Source organism: Mobula birostris, chromosome 13 (assembly GCF_030028105.1).
Source record: "Mobula birostris isolate sMobBir1 chromosome 13, sMobBir1.hap1, whole genome shotgun sequence".
Lineage (NCBI taxonomy): Eukaryota > Metazoa > Chordata > Chondrichthyes > Myliobatiformes > Myliobatidae > Mobula > Mobula birostris.
The window spans coordinates 58577914-58599268 of NC_092382.1; the positions used below are offsets into that span (position 1 = coordinate 58577914).

General features: G+C 42.5%; 1 protein-coding gene across 1 annotated transcript in view; it reads right to left on the bottom strand.

Annotated features, from left to right (window-relative positions):
* LOC140207956 (scavenger receptor cysteine-rich domain-containing protein DMBT1-like) overlaps nt 1–21355 on the bottom strand; it is a 73912-nt gene that overhangs the window by 22398 nt on the left and 30159 nt on the right. The window contains exons 4-6 of the mRNA XM_072276492.1: nt 20994–21168; nt 15752–15969; nt 951–1262 (exon numbers count right to left, since the gene is read on the bottom strand). Coding sequence (XP_072132593.1) covers nt 951–1262; nt 15752–15969; nt 20994–21168 — 705 coding nt within the window. The remainder of the gene's footprint in view (nt 1–950; nt 1263–15751; nt 15970–20993; nt 21169–21355) is intronic.

The window sequence follows — 21355 nt, forward strand, 5'->3', positions numbered from 1 at the left end:
CGACTCATTTCTTAGGTTCATAAGCAACTTTCAAGCTGTTATTCACCTTGGGGCCAACAAAGTGTCCAGTGATGATTTTAAACTATGGGGAATTCACAAGCCATCTGTCGTTAACTAACAGCTATATAGTTGTTATTTTATTTACTCTTCTGCTGGGGTTTTTGTCATTTTTACAGTCGTCATGGCTAAATTTGTAGCAGTAAAATCCGACGCTATTGCAACAAGTTATCTCTCTCTAATCATGTGTATTCTATAGTGGTGCAAATGCATGCTTGGAAGTTGTGCTGCAAAAACAATGGTTTGTATTCATCTACAGTTCCGCACCAATTCGTCTGTGTGGTTCCTTTCAGAAGAAAGGGGAAACGTTTCGGGCAATATTCAATAATCCAGCAAAGTATCAGTACTGAAATAAATAATATTCCATTGCTTTTTGTTAATAGAAATAGCCGTTATATAGCTACAAAGCCTGCTGCGCATTTTAACGTTTAATCAGCTTTATGTCTGTATTTCCACACATGACAAAATTCAGTATCATTAAATTTCTTCGAATTATTAATTTTCACGTTAAGGTGTATGATATAATTTGAAAGGAGTGCTGAGAAATTTTGCGGCATGTACTTCGCACTCAATTTCTAAAGGAAAATTCCAGTTCGCATTTTTTATATATTTCCTATTGCAATAATGTTTTGTTTAATTTATAATACCGCTGCATGCTACGCTTTTGTTGGTGATTTTTGTTTCAACTTATTGAAGCCTTCAAATATGTTAATTTCTTTCGCCAAAACTCAAATTGAAGTCAATCCTTATTTTATTCTTCAAGCAATTTCACCCTCTTAATCTGTCCGTCAATGTCAGATGAAAATCATATCGAACTGTCCTCTGCTGATGGAATTTGCAAATCGCTAATGGGAAAAATGTCGAAAAGAAATACCTGGATCCCAGGTACTCACCAGAGCAGATCACACTGACATCATTCTCATGGGTGCAACGATGAGCTCCTGAAGAAAATGGACAGTCCCACAGTCTCGACTCATTACCCTGACATTCAGAGGCATTAGTCCATACATCTCCTGTTCCTTCTCCAAAATAAGCTCCTCCCCGCACAGCAACAGCGGCTCCGCATTGAAGCTGTCGGCACACCACGCTGGCATCATCCATATCCCAGTGCAGATCACACACCGTGTTCCAGGTTTCTCCAAACTGCACTTCCAGTCTTCCAGAGCAGTCATCACTTCCGGACACCAATCTTGGAACTCGGTGGTCTGAGGAAGATATCAAGCACAGTTAGGAAAAAGAACATTTGAGCAATATGCAGCGAATTCCTTTTGCTTTCATTGCATATAAAGTCCCAATTGGTTCTCAAACAGATGACATTGTTTTCCACGTCCAAATTTCATAATGGGATATCGGAACTGAGTATCAAAATTACTTTCTCTCTTTGGTGGTTAATTAATGCCAGATAATAGATTCTTAACAAGTTTATTCCTATTATTTTTATATCCTCTTTTCATCAGAGGAAATTATATTATCTTTCTTATGGCATGATACCAAAGGCATGAAAATATTATAATAATTCAGGGAAAAAAGTACGAACATTGTTATTATTATTATCATCATCATCATCATTATCATCTTTAATTCCAGATACGGTGACGTTTGCATCGAAATTCTAAAAGCATCATTCATTTTTCCCAAAGGGAATACAGGGAAAATGAACTAAAAGAAATACTTTTACTTCCCCATCTTCACGCTATAGTGGAGCCAAGTATTCACTGAAAAACGTGTATAGAAAAAAATGAAGTAATCATTATATATAGATGACAAATACTTCAAGCATGAAATAAATCTGATGAAATTAAGTCAAGATTTTCGACGAAGAGACTATGGCTAAAAAATAGCAGTCCACTTTCAATATTTCTTATTTAGAATTCTACAAAGGTGATAAATGCAAACACGGTAATTAAGTTAAATCAAGACTGACTGCATTAGATTAGATTAGATTATTGTATTAGATTATGAGGACACTCTGTCCTCGTTTATTGTCATTTGGAAATGCATGCATTAAGAAATGATACAATGTTCCTCTAGAGTGATATCACAAAAGAAAAACAGGACAAACCAAAGACTAACACTAACAAGACCACATAATTATAACATATAGTTACAGCAGTGCAAAGCAATACCATATTTTGATAAAGAGCAGACCATGGGAACGGTGAAAGAAGTCTCAAAGTTCCTATTGACTCCCAATAGTCCCCGATAGCAGGCGGAAAAAGGGAGAAACTCTCCCTGCCAGAAACCTACAGGCACCGACAACTGTCGGCGCGTTGGAAGCACCTGACCACAGCCGACTCTGAGTCCGTTCGAAAACTTCGAGACTCCGACAAGTCCTTCGACGCCGAGCACCGAGCACTGTCTCTGCCCAGAGCTTGGACCCCGTCCCGGCCGCCGAGCAATAAGCAAAGCCGATGACTCGGGACCTTCCCCTCCGGAGATTCTGGATCACACAGTAACAGCGGCAACGAAGAAAACATTTCAGAATTTTCTCCAGATGTTCCTCAGCTCTCTCACGTCTGTCTCCATCAAATAACGATTGTGCACGGCACCCTACTTGACAGATTACAGATATCATTCACCGGAGTGGCCGCGCAAGCTGTGTCACGCCGCCATCTTCTCCTCGTTCTGGATTTGATGGGAAGAAGAATCGCCTGTTTATCCGACTGCACTGTTATTCAAAGAAATAATGGTTGGCGAATTTTGTCAATTTGTTTATATTTATTCCATTTTCCTCAACCTTTTCTACATAAGCGCCATTCCAAAAGATTCTCGTACTTCGTCCATCTGTACATTTTTACTAGTTCCTCTGTCATCTTATACGTGGGTTCTATATATGCGGTGGCACCTACATTGGAAAAAAATGCCGTGATTCTGCCCCGTAGCGATGAAATCAGGTAGCGCTGAGGCTTCACATCCAACAGATGATTTTCGTAACTTCTTCCATCTCTAAAGGGCCCCTAGCACTATTTTCTTTTATTCTTCCCTTTCTAAGTAGGCACACGGCTTTTTCCACAGACATCGCTCCCCCCGTAGTTCCCTTCACCAGTTATCCCTCCCCTCTAATCTTTCTCTGGGCATTTATCCCTGCAAGCAGCCAAAATTCAACACTTGTTCATTCACCTCCTTCCCCCCCCTCCATTAAAGGCTGCAACGAGTCCATCAGGTAAGGTAACATTTCACCTACGAAATGCTATGGTCGTCTATTGTAACTGTTGCTTCTCTGCTGCCTCCGCTACATCAGTGAGACCTCATCAATGTGCAGCTCATTTTTCACTCTCACAACAGAACTTCCCGATAGGCCAACAATTTAATTCCAACTCCTATTGCAACATAACGGTCCACTTGTGCCACGATGTGGACACATTCGGGCTGAAGTAACAAAACCTTGTCTACCGTCCTTGTAGATTTTATGCCGAAGGTAAATATGGATTTCTCCTTTGAGTTAAAAAACGTCGTTTCCCCTCCCCTCGTCTTCAGTTCCCTATTCCAGCCTCTTATGGCTTCTCACCTACCTAGCGCATCCTTTGCTATCCCTCCTTTTTCTTTACTTTACTTTATTTTCGCCAAACAACTGATACCAGAGCGTACAATCATCACAGCGATATGTTTCTGCCCTTCATGCTCCTGGAGTACAAATCGATAGAAAATACAATAAAACAATAAATAATAAATAATAAATCGAAAAGGCAAAGTAAGGTAGTGCAGAAAACCCGAGAGGCTGGTCCGGATATTTGGCGGGTACGGCCCAGATCCGGGTCAGGATCCGTTCAGCAGTCTTATCACAGTTGGAAAGAAGCTGTTCCCAAATCTGACCGTACGGGTCTTCGAGCTCCTGAGCCTTCTCCCGGAGGGAAGAGGGACGAAAAGTGTGTTGGCTGGGTGGGTCGTCTCCTTGATTATCCTGGCAGCACTGCTCCGACAGTGTGCGGTGTAAAGTGAGTCCGAGGACAGAAGATTGGTTTGTGTGATGTGCTGCGCAGTGTTCACGATCTTCTGCAGCTTCTTACGGTCTTGGACAGGACAACTTGCATACCAGGTTGTGATGCACCCCAGAAGAATGCTTTCTACTGTGCATGTATAAAAAATAGTGAAGGGTTTAGAGGACAGGCCAAATTTATTTAGCTTTTTTCAGGAAGTAAAGACGGTGGTGACCGTTCTTGGCAGTAGACTCTGCTTGGTTGGACCAAGTCAGGTCATTTGTGATATTGAGCCGAAAAACTTCCATTTCTCTGAAGTGACACTTCTCTTTCATGTCAGATTCCTTCTATGCATCTCTATAGTTTCCCCACCCACTTGCTCTCACCTATCAACTTCTAGCTGTGTTTTCTCACCACCTCCCATCTTTCCATTCAGGTGACTGCCCTCTCCATACTCAGAAAGGTGCTGATTTCCGGACAGACAATGCACGGCAGTTAACCCGCTGCCGAAGTTCTTGTCTATGCAACGAGTCATTATTTTTATATACGCTAAAAGGTAACATCTCAGTCTGCTTTAGTGAAAAATAGTTTCATCTATTGTTCACAGATCTCCAGCTGCCCGTGCAATATCATTCCGACGCTTTTCTACACCCTGTCAAGGATAATATTAGCATTCACGTATCACGTCGATTATAATTGCATAAAATTTTAAATGCACATTGGCATGAAGATTGCGTACAGCCTTAGCTCAACAGAATCACGCTCGAATCCTTGGCCAATGATGTAAATATCCTCTACCAATTTTGATTGGCATGCCATTGCCGGGAAGCAAAGTACTCACCCCGGGCTCTCTATGCTCAGCAAAAGACCTCAAGATCAAGATAATAATCCTTTCTGTTCGGATCTCTTTTAATTTCGTAACATATAACACCATGAATCTGCGTTAAATTCTTAAAGGCATTCCTTTCCGCACATTACCATTTGATCTAATTCCAGCTGTAACTGCGGGCAATATTCTTAACAAACCAATGCATCAGTAATTTGATGTCATCGACGGACCTATTAATTATTATATTTGGATTCAACACAATTCTTTAAGCGATACGACAGAAGCAAGGAAAATTATTTTCCTCGGTCGCAAAACTGAAAGAAAAAAAAAACAATACCTCATTACGACTCTCTGTGTCCTATCAATGATAAAGTTTAGTATTGAAATAGCTACCCCAACAGCAATACCACCTGAGTTAATTTTGTGGACCAAACTTCCATAAATTTCATGGAGGAAACATTTACCGCGTTGCCTCGTCAATTCTCTTGTTCAGCTTTACTAAAATCTCAGTTTCATAGAATAGTACAGCACATTACAGGCCCTTCAGCCCACAGGGTTGTGCCGACAATCAAACCCCGCCTCCCATATACACCCCCCCCCCGCCCACCTTAAATTCCTCCATATACCTGTCCAGTAATCTCTCAAATTTCACTAGTGTATCTGCCTCCACCACTGACTCAGGCAGTGCATTCCACGCACCGACCACTCTCTGAGTAAACAACCTTTCTCTAATATCCCCCTTGAACTTTCCACCCCTTACCTAAAAGCCATGTCCTCTTGTATTGAGCAGTGGTGCCCTGGGGAAGAGGCGCTGGCTGTCCACTCTAGCTATTCCTCTTAATATCTTGTATACCTCTATCATGTCTCCTCTCATCCTCCTTCGCTCCAAAGAGTAAAGGCCTCGCCCATTTAATCTCTGATCATAATCCATACTCTCTAAACCAGGCAGCATCCTCGTAAGTCTTCTCTGTACCCTTTCCAATGTTTCCACATCCTTCCTATAGTGAGGCGACCAGAACTGACAATAGACAATAGACAATAGACAACAGGTGCAGGAGTAGGCCATGCGGTCCTTCGACCCAGCACCGCCATTCACTGTGATCATGGCTGATCAACCACGATCAGTATCGAGTGCCTACCTTATCCCCATAACCTTTGACCGCTATCTTTAAGAGCTCTATCCATCTCTTTCTTGAAAGCATCCAGAGACTTGGCCTCCACAGCCTTCTGGGACAGAGCATTCAGTATACCCACCACTCTCTGGGTGAAAAAGTTTTTATTTTTTTTCTCAACTCCGTTCTAAATGGCCTACCCCTTCTTCTTAAACTGTGGCCTCTGGTTTTGGACTCACCCATCAGCGGGAACCTGTTTCCTGCATCCAGCGTGTCCAGTCCCTTAATAATCTTATATGTTTCAATAAGATCTCCTCTCAAATTTCTAAATTCCAGTGTATACAAGCCCAGTCGCTCGAATCTTTCGACATATGACAGTCCCGCCATCCCGGGAATTAACCTTGTGAACCTACGCTGCACTCCCTCAATAACAAGAATGACCTTCCTCAAATTTGGAGACCAAAACTGCACACAGTACTCTAGCTGTGGTCTCACCAGGGCCCTGTACAGCTGCAGAAGGACCTCTTTGCTCTTATACTCAATTCCCCTTGATATGAAGGCCAGCATGCCATTAGCTTTCTTCACTGCCTGCTGTACTTGCATGTTTTCTCTCAGTGACTGATGTACAAGAACACCTAGATCTCGTTGCGCTTCCCCTTTTCTTAACTTGACTCCATTTAGATAATTATCTGCCTTCTGGTTCTTACCAGCAAAGTGGATAAGCTCACATTTATCTACATTAAACTGTATCTGCCAAGCATCTGCCCACTCATCCAACCTGTCTAAATCATCCTGCATTCTCATAACATACTCTTCACATTTCACACTGGCACCCAGCTTTGCGTCATCGGCAAATTTGCTAATGTTACTTTTAATTCCCTCATCTAAATCATTAATATATATTGTAAACAACTGCGTTCCCAGCACTGAACCCTGCGGTACCCCACTGGTCACCGCCTGCCATTCTGAAAGGGAGCCGTTAATCGCTACTCTTTGTTTTCTGTCAGCCAGACAATTTTCAATCCATGTCAGTACTCTGCCCCCAATACCATGGGCCATAATTTTGCCGACTAATCTCCTATGTGAGACTTTATCAAAGGCTTTCTGAAAGTCCAGGTACATTACACCCACTGGCTCTCTCCTGTCCATTTTCATAGTTACCTTCTCAAAAAATTCCAGAAGATTAGTCAAGCACGATTTCCCCTTCGAAAATCCATGCTGACTCAGACCGATCCTGTTACTACTATCCAGATGTGTCATAATTTCATCTTTTATAATTGACTCCAGCATCTTTCCCATCACCGACATCAGGGTAACCGGTCTATAATTCCCTGTTTTCTCTCTTCCTCCCTTCTTGAAGGGCACCATTAGCCACCCTCCAATCCTCAGGAACTGATCCTGAGTCTATAGAACATTGGAAAATGATTACCAATGCGACCACGATTCCTAAAGGCACCTCCTTAAGTACCCTGGGATGCAGACCATCAGGTCCCGGGGACTTATCAGCCTTCAGACCCAACAGCCTATCCAACACTATTTCCTGCCTAATATAAATTCCCTTCAATTCATCCATTACTCTAGGCCCTTCGGCCACTATTACATCTGGGAGGTGGTTTGTATCTTCCCTAGTGAAGACAGATACAAAGTACCTGTTCAACTCGTCTGCCGTTTCCTTGTTCCCCATAATAAATTCATCCGCTTCTGTCTTCAAGGTCCCAATTTTGGTCTTAACTATTGTTTTTCCTTTTCGCATACCGAAAAAAGCTTTTACTATCTTCCTTTATATTCTTGGCTAGTTTACCTTCGTACCTCATTTTTTTTTCTCCGCGTATTGTCTTTTTAGTTACCTTCTGTTGCTCTTTAAATGTTTCCCAATCCTCTGGCTTCCCACTCGTCTTTGCTATGTTATACTTCTTCTCTTTTATTTTTATACTGTCCATTACTTCCCTTGTCAGCCACGGCCTCCCCTTACTCCCCTTAGGATCTTTCTTCCTCTTTGGAATGAACTGATCCTGCACCATCTGGAGTATTTCCAGAAACACTTGCCATTGCTGTTCCACTGTCATCCCTGCTAGGGTATTGTTCCATTGAATTTTGGCCAGCTCCTCCCTCATAGCAGCATAGATCCCTTTGTTCAACTGTAATACTGACACTTCCAAGTTTCCCTTCTCCCTCTCAAATTGTAGATGGACACTGGTCACAGTACTTCAAGTGTAGCCTAACCAGAGTTTTATAGAGCTGCATCATTACCTCGGGAATCTTAAACTCCCTCCCTCGACCTAGGAAAGCTAACACGCCATAAGCTTTCTTAATTACCCTATCTACCTGTGAAGCAACTTTCAGGGATCTGTGGACACGTACCCCCAGATCCCTCTGCTTCTTCACACTACCAAGTATCCTGCCATTTACTTTGTACTCTGCCTTGGAGTTTGTCCTTCCAAAGTGTACCACCTCACACTTCTCCGCACTGAACTCCATCTGCCACTTCTCAGCCCACTTCTGCAACCTATCAATGACTCTCTGTGTGCTATCACAGTACGACTCCCTGTGTCCTATCAAGAATAAAGTTTACTATTGAAATAGCTACCACAACAGTGATACCACGTGAGTTAACTTTATGGACCAAACTTCCATAAATTTCATGGAGGAAACGTTTACCGTGTTGCCTCGTCGATTCTCTTGTTTAGTTTTTCGAAAACCTCAGTTTCATGATAAATGACTCCTCGTGGAAAAACGGCAAAGCGCATTATATGAAATTCATACAAACCCTCACTTAAAATCTACTTCCAATATTGCACATGTAACACGCTGTACGGTTTCACTGCTAAGGCTTATATAATGGCTTCTGTGTAATGTTCCACTGTTAAGGTAATGGCTTCTGTGTAGCAGCAATGTCTCTGTTATGACTAGAGATAACAGGACTTTGGAATTCAGTGACTAGCCAATAAGAAATTGTCGCTGTGTCTTGTGTTTCTGGAAGCAGCTGTTTTCGCGGACTTTTACCAGAGGGCGAGAGAGGGATGAAGAGAGTTGTAAAAGAGCGCCCAAAGGCTTTGTGTGTCAATGCAAGGAGCATTCTTAAAAAGGTGGATGAATTAAAAGTGCAGATTGTTATTAATGAATATGATATAGTTGGGATCACAGAGACATGGCTCCAGAGTGACCAAGGATGGGAGCTCAAAATTCAGGGATATTCAATATTCCCGATGGATAAACATAAAAGAAAAGGAGGTGGGGTAGCATTGCTGGTTAGAGAGGAGATTAACGCAATAGAAAGGAAGGACATTAGCCCGGAAGATGTGGAATCGATATGGGTAGAGCTGCGTAACACTAAGGGGCAGGCAACGCTAGTGGGAGTTGTGTACGGGCCACCTAACAGTAGTAATGAGGTCCGAGATGGTATTAAACAGGAAATTAGAAATGCGTGCAATAAAGGAACAGCAGTTATAATGGGTGACTTCAATCTACATATAGATTCGGTGAACCAAATTGGTAAGAGTGCTGAGGAAGAGGATTTATTGGAATGTATGCGCGATGGTTTTCTGAACCAACATGTCGAGGAACCAACTAGACAGCAGACCATTCTAGACTGGGTATTGAGCAATGAGGAAGGGTTAATTAGCAATCTTGTCGTGAGAGGCCCCTTGGGTAAGAATGACCATAATATGGTGGAATTCTTCATTAAGATGGAGAGTGATATAGTTAATTCAGAAACAAAGGTTCTGAACTTAAAGAGGGGTAACTTTGAAGGTAAGAGACGTGAATTAGCTAAGATAGACTGGCAAATGACACTTAAAGGGTTGACGGTGGATACACAATGGCAAGCATTTAAAGATCGCATGGATGAACTACAACAATTGTTCATCCCAGTTTGGCAAAAGAATAAATCAGGGAAGGTAGTGCACCCGTGGCTGTCAAGAGAAATTAGGGATAGTACCAATTCCAAAGAAGAAACATACAAATTAGCCAGAAAAAGCGGTTCACCTGAGGAGTGGGAGAAATTCAGAATTCAGCAGAGGAGGACAAAGGGCTTAATTAGGAAAGGGAAAAGAGATTATGAGAGAAAATTGCCAGGAAACATAAAAAACTGACTGTAAAAGCTTTTATAGATATGTGAAAAGAAAAAAAAAAAGATTGGTTTAAACAAATGAAGGTCCCTTACAGACAAAAACAGGTGAACTGATTATGGGGAACAAGGACATGGCAGACCAATTGAATAACTACTTTGGTTCTGTCTTCACTAGGGAGGACATAAATAATCTTTCGGAAATAATAGGGGACAGAGGGTCTAGTGAGATGGAGGAACTGAGGGAAATACATGTTAGTAGGGAAGTGGTGCTTGGTAAATTGAAGGGATTAAAGGCAGATAAACCCCCAGGGCCAGAGGGTCTGCATCCCAGAGTGCTTAAGGAAGTAGCCTAAGAAATAGTGGATGCATTTGTGATAATTTTTCAAAACTCGGTAGATTCTGGACTAGTTCCCGAGGATTGGAGGGTGGCTAATGTAACCCCGCTTTTTAAAAAAAAGGAAGGAGAGAGAAACCGGGAAATTACAGACTGGTTAGCCTAACATCGTTGGTGCGGAAAATTCTAGAGTCAGTTATCAAAGATGCGATAACAGCACATTTGGAAAGCGGTGAAATCATCGGACAAAGCTAGAAACATAGAAACATAGAAAATAAGTGCAGGAGTATGCCATTCGGCCCTTCGAGGCTGCACCGCCATTCAGTATGATCATGATTAGCATGGATGTGTGAAAGGAAAATCATGTCTGACAAATTTCATAGTATCTTTTGAAGAAGTAACTAGTAGAGTGGATAGGGGAGAACCAGTGGATGTGGTATATTTGGATTTTCAAAAGGCTTTGGACACGGTCCCACACAGAAGATTAGTGTGCAAATTTAAAGCACACGATATTGGGGGTAAAGTATTGATGTGCATAGAGAATTAGTTGGCAGACATGAGGCAAAGAGTGGGAATAAACGGGACCTTTTCAGAATGGCAGGCGGTGACTAGTGGGGTACCGCAAGGCTCAGTGCTGGGACCCCAGTTGTTTACAATATATATTAATGACTTGGATGAGGGAATTAAATGCAGCATCTCCAAGTTTGCGGATGACACGCAGCTGTGCGGCAGTGTTAGCTGTGAGGAGGATGCTAAGAGGATGCAGGGAGACTTGGATAGGTTAGGTGAGTGGGCAAATTTAATGTGGATAAATGTGAGGTTATCCACTTTGGTGGCAAAAAACAAGAAAATAGATTATTGTCCGAATGGTGGCCGATTAGAAAAAGGGGAGGTGCAACGAGACCTAGGTGTTATTATACACCAGTCATTGAAAGTGGGCTTATGCTGGTTGGAATTTAGAAGATTGAGGGTGTCGGGGGGGGGGGATTTTATTAAAACGTATAAAATCCTAAAGGAATTAGACAGGCTAGATGCGGGAAGATTGTTCCCGATGTTGTGGAAGTCCAGAACGAGGGATCACAGTTTGAGGATAAAGAGGAAGCCTTTTAGGACCGAGAAAACCTTCTTCACACAGAGACTGGTGAATCTGTGGAATTCTCTGCCACAGGAAACAGTTGAGGCCAGTTCATTGGCTATATTTAAGAGGGAGTTAGATATGGCCCTTGTGGCTAAAGGGATCGGGGGTATGGAGGGAAGGCTGGTACAGGGTTCTGAGTTGGATGATCAGCCATGATCATACTGAATGGCGGTACAGGTTCGAAGGGCCGAGTGGCCTACTCCTGCACATATTTTCTATGTTTCTATCTTTCTATGTTTCTATCTCAAGTGTGGATTATCCACAGCTGTATAAAGTACCAATTCTCATCGGTAACATCAAGAAGGGGGCACAGAAGCCTGAAAGCACTCACTCCTCGATTCAAGAACAGTTTCTTTCCATCTGCCATCCGATTTCTGAATGGTCATTGAGCCCATGATCAAGGCCCCACTATTCTTTTTTTTTCTGTTTTTGCAGCCTTTATTTAAATTAGCTATTTCACACACACACACACATGTCATGTCATATATATATGCATCTGTGTGTGTGTGTGTGTGTGTGTGTGCGCGTGTGGCTGTATGTGTGTGTGTATATATATATATATATATATAGATACCTAATGCACTTCACAATTTTTCTATATTTTCCCGTATTGCATTATACGGCTGCTACAATGTTAACATACTTCACGACAAATGCCGGTAATATTAATTCCGAGTCTGATTCCGGAAACCCGATGACCGAAGCAGTAGCCTCTCTAGAAACGGCAGCACGTACCTACGGTGCACTTCTCTTTTCCGCTGTTAGTAGAAACCCCTTTCGGCCGTATCTCCAGTTTTATGGGGTAGAGAACTCACTCTGAATCCCTTGCTCTCTGTTTCCTGTTCAGACAATCTACAACAATGTCCCGGAATGTAACGGTGTTGTTCCTATTTTCTCTACACAGGACTGGTGATTAGTTCAGTTCATCCAGCGGTTTAATTTTATTCAGGTTTCCTACAGTCCCGATAGCATTTGATCCTCTCAAGTGTGACAATGTGTTGAAATAATTTTATATGGAACAGTAATTTCGGAATTGCATTAACCTTATTTTTTTCCAGATTGTTTTCATACACCGTAGGTTCAATTACTGGTTCTGCGAGACAATGGCAGTTATACAACGGCAACATTTGCTTGGATTTGATACTTAAAATGCAACGCTGCAGTTAACAAAAATCTGAACCAAATAGAAAAGAACAGAGAGACACACAGACCGCATTATCAATGCAAAGGGTAGCACATGCACGTTCTGAGATCGAAGTTAGTTCGTTATCACTAAAAGTGCAATCGATTCTATGTAATGGTACCAAGCATTAGCGATGGTCTGAAATCATGTTCATATTTCCTCACGGAATGAATATGGAATCTAATCCGGAGGGACATTGGCATTCACAATGCCATGAGTGTGACCATAAGAACATAAGTTATGAGAGCAGAAGTAGGCCATTCGGTCCATCCAGTCTGCTCCGCCATTCAGTCATGGCTGATCCAATATTTCCAGTCATCCCCACTCCCCTGCCTTCCCCCCAAACCCTCTGATGTCCTGACTAATCAAGAACCTATTTACCTCTGCCTTAAATGCACTCAATGACTTGGTTTCCACAGCCGCTCGGGGCAACAAATTCCACAGATTTTCCACCTTCTGACGAAAATAGTGTATCCGTATCTCTGCTCGAAAAGGTCGCCCTTCAATTCTGAATTCATGCCCTCTTGTCAAAGACTTCCCATCCATGGGAAACATCTTTGCCGTATCTAATATGTTCAGGATTTTGAATATTTCGAATATTTCTATAAGAACCTCCCTCATTCTCTGGAACTGCAGGGAGCACGGTCCAGGGGCTGCCCCTCCATTCCTGGAATCATTCTCGTGAATTTTCTCCGAACCCTCTCCGATGTCAGTATATCGTTTCTAAAATAAGGAGGTCAAGACGGCACACAAGACACCGTGTGGTCTGCAACTACCTTACAGAGCCTCAACATCACATCCAAGCTCTTACATTCTTTACCTCTAGAAACGAATGCCAACAATGCATTTGCCGTCTTCAGCACCATCTCCGCTTGAAGGGTAACCTCATGGTATCCAGCTCAAGGACTCTCAAGTCCCTTCGCATCTATGCATTTTGAATTCCCTCCACATCTAAATAATAGTCTGCCCGTTTATTTCTTTCCCATGCACTTTCCAACATTGAATTTCATTTGTCACGTATTTGCCTATTCTCCTAATCTATCTAAGTATCTAAACACTACACGCTCTTCCACCTATCTTTGTATCATCGGCAAATTTAGCCACAAGTCCATTAATTCCACAGTCCATATCATTGACATACATCGTAAAATGCGGCGGTCCCAACACCGACTCCCGTGGAACTCTACTGGTAATCGGCAGACAGCCAGAATAAGATTTGTTTTCTGCCGAACAGCCAATGCTCCACCCATGCTAGTAATTCCCATGTAATTCGATGGCTCTTATCTACCGAAGCAACCTCATGTGTGGCACCTTGTCAAAGGCCTTCTGAAAATCCAAGTACACCATTTTCAGTACATCTCCTTTGTCTACCCTGCTTGTAAGTTCCTCAAATAATTGCAATAGTTTAGCTATACAGGATTTTGTCTTTCAGGAAACCATGCTGACTTTGGCCTATCTTGTCACGTGCCTCCAGGTATTCCGTATTCTCATCCCTATCAATCGATTCCAAAAATTTCCCAACTACTGATATCAGCTAACTAGTCTCTAATTTTCTTTCTGCTGCCACTCACCCTTCTTAAATTGTAACGTAACATTTGTAATTTTCCAGACATGCCGTACAGTGCTAGAATCTTTCGACTCTTGAAAGATCATCGTTAAAGGCTTCAGGATGTCTTCAACTATTTTTTTTCAGAACACTTCAAGCGTCAGTTTCTATTGGTTCAATATCTACCATCAACTCTCCATACTTTTCTATACTTAATAACGCTTTTAGTTTTTTTTTTGATATTGGTCGCCAGCGACCTTCCATAATTCATCTTTTCGTTCCTAATGAACTTTTTGTTTCTTTCTGCGATCTTGATCTTCGTGTCGCTTTGACCTCTTTGTACGCCCTCTCTTTTGTTTTTACTTTGGCTCCTACTTCACTTGTCAGCCACGGTGGTGTCCTTCTTCCATTCGGACATTTCTTCTTTTTTGGCAATAGATCTGCATTGTATTTCTCTCATTTTTCGCAGTAACTCCAGCCATTTCTGTTCTGCTGTCCTTCCTGCTAGTGTCCCCTTCCAACCACCTTGTTCTGTTCCTTTCTCATGCCATTGTAATTTCATTTACTCCACTCAAATGCCAACACATTGGGATTTAGTTACTCCTTATCAAATTGCAAAGTGAACTCCATCATATTCTGATCACTTTTCCCAAAGGGTCCCTTAACTATGAGCTCTCTTATCACCTCCAGATCATTGTGCAACACCCAATTCAGCACAGCCGATCCCACAGTGCCCTCATCAACAAGCTGTTCTGAAAAGCTATCCTTTAGACATTCAACACATTCTCTCTCTCTTGAGGTCCGGTACTGACCTGGTTTTCCCAATCTACTTTCACGTTAAAGTCCCCAACCAAATTCATGACATTACCCTTCAGACACCGCCTTTTCTATCTCCTGCTGCAATTGGTAATCCACATTCTGGATACTGTTTGGAAGTCTTTATGAAACTGCCAGTAGGTTGATTTTAAACTTACCATTTCTTAACTCACCTCAGAGAGACTCTACACCTTCCGATCCTATATCACCCATTTCTAATGATTTAATATTATTTCATATACACAGGAGCACACCACCTGCTCTGCCTACTATCCCATCTTTCCGACACACCGTATATCCTTGAGAGACGTAAGGTCAGTTTCCTAATCCCTTACTTCCGACAGGACTCATCACATTTTATTCATACTTCGCAATTAGCTGACGTTTACTGACAACTTCGAAATAAGGCGGAACCCAGGGGAACCAGCAACAGCTGTGGTGCAAGAGAAGTTGCTAAAATATCGAGTTTGGTCTATACTAGTCCTGACGACAACATTCTGCATTTTCTTACCCACAGATGTCGCTTGATCCGTTCAATCGTTCTGGTGGCTGTGCCGGCTGTCACATATTTACGATTTTATGTAGGTGTTTGAAATCAGGATGCTATCTCAACATGGCAGTAGTAATCCCTAAACAGGTAGATTTAGTACCAGATCTCTCGCAGCGAGCAGTAAGTTTGTGTTATTCTCATTCTAGGACAGCCAGATCAATAAAGACAGGGTGTACTCAGAGAAATGGGGTTCAGTTTACCTGCGCAGATAACGCCGGCATAGTTGGGTTCAGGGTGTGTGTAGAAATTCCAGTCGTCTGATTGACATTCTCGCAGAGCAGCCTCGGTCCCGATGCATTTAACATTACGCGTTATAACGTAGTCAAAAACCTTTCCAAAGTGATATTCGTGTGGGGCTTTCAGCGCGGCGCCGCAGCTCAGCTCTCTGCACACCACAGTTGCATCCAGCAAATCCCAGCTGGAAGCATAGACAGGTCTCCAGTATCCCGCGGTTCGCTTCCACTCTCCCGGCGCATGGACTGCCTCCTTTTTCCAGTCTCACCTTCATACTTTCTGGAATTAAAAAAAAAGGATTGAACGTTAACACAACAGTTTTTGCACTGGCTAGGAATTTTGAGCAACAGACACAAAATGCTGACGGATCTTTACACATCAGTCAGCATCCATCGAGAGGAGCAAAGCACCCAAAATACGAACATTGATTATTCACGGCGAGGAATTGCCTCAGCCCGAAGCATCGATTGTTTGTTGATTTCCATATATGTTTTATTCAAATACTATATATATTTATTAATTAAATAAGCAAACAAACAAACAAACAAATAAATAAGCAGTTAAATTGATAAATTAGTATTTTATATACACATTCATTGGTATGTTAGTATATCTGAAAACAGTTTGAGTGAACTCGGCCTTTTCTCCTTGGAGCGACCGAGGATGAGAGGTGACCTGATAGAGATGTATAAGATGATGAGAGGCATTGATCGTGTGGGCAGTCAGAAGCTATTTTCCGGGGCGGAAATGGTTGCCACAACAGGACGCAGTTTTAAGGTGCTGGGGAGTAGGTACAGAGGAGATTTCAGAGACACGTTTTTTACGCAGGGAGTGGTGAGTGCGTGCAATGGGCTGCCGGAAACAGCGGTGGCGGAGGCGGATCCGAGTTTTTTAAGAGACTTTTGGACAGGTAGATGGAGTTTAGAAAAAATGAGGGCTATAGGTAAGCCTAGTAATTTCTAAGGTTGGGACATGTTCGGCACAACATTGTGGGCCGAAGCGCCTGTATTGTGCTGAAAGCTTTCTACGTTTCTATGTTTCTCTCTGTCTATCTACCTGCCCATTTCGCGGCAGCTCTATGATTACTTGTTTATTTACTTGCTTATTCCCTTATTTCATACTGTCACCATTATTTATTATCATTTATTTGTTTATTTGTTGCACACAATGCTTTTGTAAGGAAAATGGATCAATAATTGAAAGCACAGGTGTATCATGAGAGAGGAAAAATAATCAAAAGCAACTGAGGGCCAACCTCTTAAACCACATGGTGGCAGGTGTACCAGGGAACTAAGAGTGAACGCAGTTGGAACAGTTAAAGAAACGTAACTTTAAATCCACTTCGACAGATATAAAGATGGAACATGTTAGCAGAGATATGGGACACCGTGTGTCAAATCGGATCAGATTATCATGTTGGTTCTCTTGTATAGGTTAAAGGAAAATAACTGTTGCGGTGCTGAATGACACTACAATCAATGGCTGCAAATTGTGGAATTTGGAGCAACTGAAAAAGAAATGTGGACGAAATAAGAAAGCAATCATCATCTGCTTCACATTGATTTTGACTTTGATCATCAAATTCCAGGCATTTCTGGTTCGAGTTTGTACAGTCTGGACGTCGACAAGTTAATGCACGGCTGAGACGCTAGTACAGGGGATAGGGTATCAGGTTCTTGGGTCATTGGGATCACTGCTGGGAGAAATATGACTTATACCAAAGCGACGGGTTGCACCTGAACCCGAAGGGTGCCTATATCCTCGCGGTTAGGTTTGTTAGAGCGGCTGTGCAGTGTTTAAACTGTTGGCAGCGGATGAAAACCAGAGTGAAGGGGCTCAGAATAAGACGGATGGTATAAAACCAAATATAGCGTATAGTAAGACTGTCACGAAGGTCAGGAAGATGACAGGATAAAATTAGGGATTCAGTATCAATAAAGGGGAGCTAATACAGTACACAAAGTGTTTTAACAGTGCACGGGGTACAGGAAATATGGTGGATGCTCTTGCTACACCATTGCAGATTATCAGGTATGATGTTGTGGCCATCAGCGAATCATGGCTGCAGGATAGCTGTCGTTGGCAGCTGAATGTCTGAGGGTACACGTTACATTGGAGCGATAAGAATGGCTGCAGAGAGGGTGGCAGGGTAGGGTGGTAAAGAATGACATCAAATCTTTAGAAATATGTGACATAGAAACGGAAGTTGTTGAATCCATGTTGGTTGATTTCCGGAACTGCAAGGGAAAAGACCCTAGTTGCAGTTATATACAGGCCTCCCAACAGGAGTTCAGATGTGAACCAGCGGGACATAGAAAAGGCGTGTCAAAAGGGCAAATGTATTATAATCATGGAATACTTCAACATGCAGTGTGACTGGGAAATCGGATTAGTTATGAGTCTCAAGGCAGTGAGTTTATTGAATGGTGCGAGATGGCTTTTTCGAGCAATTTGTCGTTGAGTCTACTAGGGGACCAACTATACTGGATTGGGTGTTTCATAATGAAACGGAGGTGATCAGGGAGCATGAGGTAAATGGACTGCATGCAGTAATCACAATATGATTGAGTTCAACTTAAAATTCTACAGGAAAAAAAGTAAAATATGAAGCAGAAATATTTTAGTGGAGTAAAGGTATTGCACCAGATTGAGGAAGGAGTTGACCAAAGTAAATTGGAACGAGCTGCTGGCAGGGTTGAGAGCGTGCGTTTCTGGAGGCAAAAAAAATGAGGAAAGTGAAGACGAGATGTATTTGAAAAAAACGAAGAAATACTCAACAGGCAAAACAGTACAGCCGTGTCTGACAAGGCAAGTGAAAGTTAAAGGAAAAGGAACGGCAGACAACACCGCAGAAATTATCTGGAGGCTGGAGGATTGGGAAGCGTTTCGAAAGCTACAGAGAGGAACTCAAAAATCATTTGGAGGAAAAAGGTGAAAAGATGAAAGCAAGCTAGCAAACAAGTTCAAAGTCAATAGTAAAATCTTTTTCAAGTACGTAAACAATAAAATCAGGATGGAAGTGGATATAGGATCGATATAAAATGAGGCGGGAGAAATAACGGGGGACAAGGAGATGACAGATGAGCTAAATGAGTTCCTTGCATCAGTCTTCAATGTTGAAGGCAATAGAAGTGTGCCAGGTATTAAAGGGAGTGAGGGAAGAAAAGTGAGTGCAATTACTATTACAAGGGAGTATGGTGTTCAAAAATCTGAAACAGCGAAGGGTACATCAGTCATCCGGTCCAAACGAACAGCATCCTAGGGTTCTGAAAGAGGTAGCGGTAGATATTGCACAGGCATTATTAATAATCTTCCATAAAACATTGGATTCTGGCATGGTGCCAGATGAATGGTAAATTTCAGAACTCACTCCACTCTTTAAGGAAGAAGGAAGGCAGCAGAAAGGAAATTATGAACCAGCCAACGTGACTTAAGTGGTTAGAAACATGTTTGATGCAATCGCTAACGATGAAGTAATGGAGTACTTGGTGACACTGGACACGGCAGGCCAAACTCAGCATGAACTCCATAACGGAAAATCTTGCCTAGCGAATCTGCAGATATCCTTTTCGAGATTACAAGTAGGATTGATAAAGAGGATGCAGAGGATGTCGCATATTTGTTCTCTCAGAAGAGCTTTCACAAGGTGCCACATATGATGCTGCTTAACAAGGTAGAAGCCCATGGTCTTACAGAAAAACGGTGAGATCATTGGCTGATTGCTAGGAAGCAGCGAGTGGGAAAAGTCATTTCAGTTGGCTGCCAGAGTCTAGTGGTGTTTCGCAGGGTTCGGTTTCGGGTTTACTTCTTTTTATGCCGTATGTCAATGGTTTAGATGATAAAATAGACGGCTTTGTTGTCAGGTGTGCAGATGATATGAAGATTGGCGTAAGGACAGGTAGTGTTGAGGAAACTGGCAGGCTGTAAAAGGACGTAGACATGTTGGGAGAATAGGGAACAAAGTGGCAAATGAAATACAATGATGGAAAATGTATGATAATGAACTTTGGTAATAGATATAAAGGTACAGACTATTTTCTAAACGGGGAGAAATTCAAAACAAAATCTGAACTGCAAAGGGACCTGGGAGTCCTGGTGCAAAACACCCGGAATGGTTAACTTGCAGGCTGAGTCGGTGGTGAGTAAGGCGAACGCATTATTTTTCTCCAGCATCTTCATTTTCAGACGACTAGAAAACAAATGATGCGGAGGATTTATACGCTACTGGTGAGGCGTCGCCTTGAGCATTGTTCACAGATTTGTGCTCCCATTCTAAGAAAAACATACGCTGGTATTAAAAAAAGTTCAGAGGAAGTTACAACGATGAATCCACGAATGAAAGGATTGTCACAGAAGAACGTTTAATACCACGGATCTGTACGCGCTGTAATTTACAAGGACGGGGAGGGATCTCAGTGAAAATTTCGAATGTTGAAAGCCTAGTCAGAAAACATGTGAAAAGGATGTTTCCCGTGTAGGAGGATTCTTGGACAAGAGGGAACAGCCTCACGAAAGGGGGACGTCCATGTAGAACAGAGATGCTGAGAAATTCTTTTTTTTTTTGCCAGAGGGAGGTAAATTTGTGAATCTATTACGAAAGACTCTGCTGAAAGTCAGGTCGTTGCCGATATTTAAGACAGAACTTGATAAGCTCTTGATGAGCACGGCAAGAAAATTTACAGAGAGAAGTCCGGGGAGTGGAGTTGATGAAGTGGGGGGGGGGGGGAATGATCAGGCGTGACTGAAAGCGTAGCAGACTCATTGGATCAAATAGTCTAATTCTGCTCCGATATCTCATGGTCTGACGGAGAATTTCTCTCCCACCACAGATGCTGTTCGACCTGGTCATATGATCGTGTAGTTGTGCAGACTGACAAGTATGCTTACAGTGGTTAACATCAGTACAAGACACGATAATACGAATAGTAATTCCAACATGACGAAAATAATCCCGACACAAATTGGACTTAGTTTGACACCGGGGGCATTCTATTCGAGTATTGGCATTAGTGATATGCAGGAGGACATCAAACTCGCGGCACCGCAGATATAAAAACCTGACTTTTACCTTTACAAACAACGCCAGCATCCTCACTGTGTGAATAGCCAGTGTCACCCCATGGCTCTGATTTACACTCCTGGAGAGCGGCCTCGCTCCCACCGCACTTAACATTCGTCGTGAATACAGGTCCGGATCCTTCCCCATACCTATCATAATCATAGGCTCTCAGTGCAGCGCCGCAGCCCAGCTGCCGACACACCACATTCGCGTCCGGCATATCCCAAGAACGACTATTCACAGTCCCCCAGCTTCCTTTGTACTGAATCTCCAATCTCCCGTCGCATCGACTGCCGCCATTCACCAACCTCAACGTCACGCTTTCTGGAAAATAACAGAAAATAACGATCCACAGTAAACAGCGGTTTAAGCTGGAGGCCATTAGTGCTCGGCGCATCGCGTACGCTACTAAACGGCGCCTGAAAGTTCAAAATTCTTCATGCAAAATGTTTGGTCAAGCGGGAGGTCAGGATAGGGAAACACCTTTTTGAGCTGCTTAACGTGACAAAAA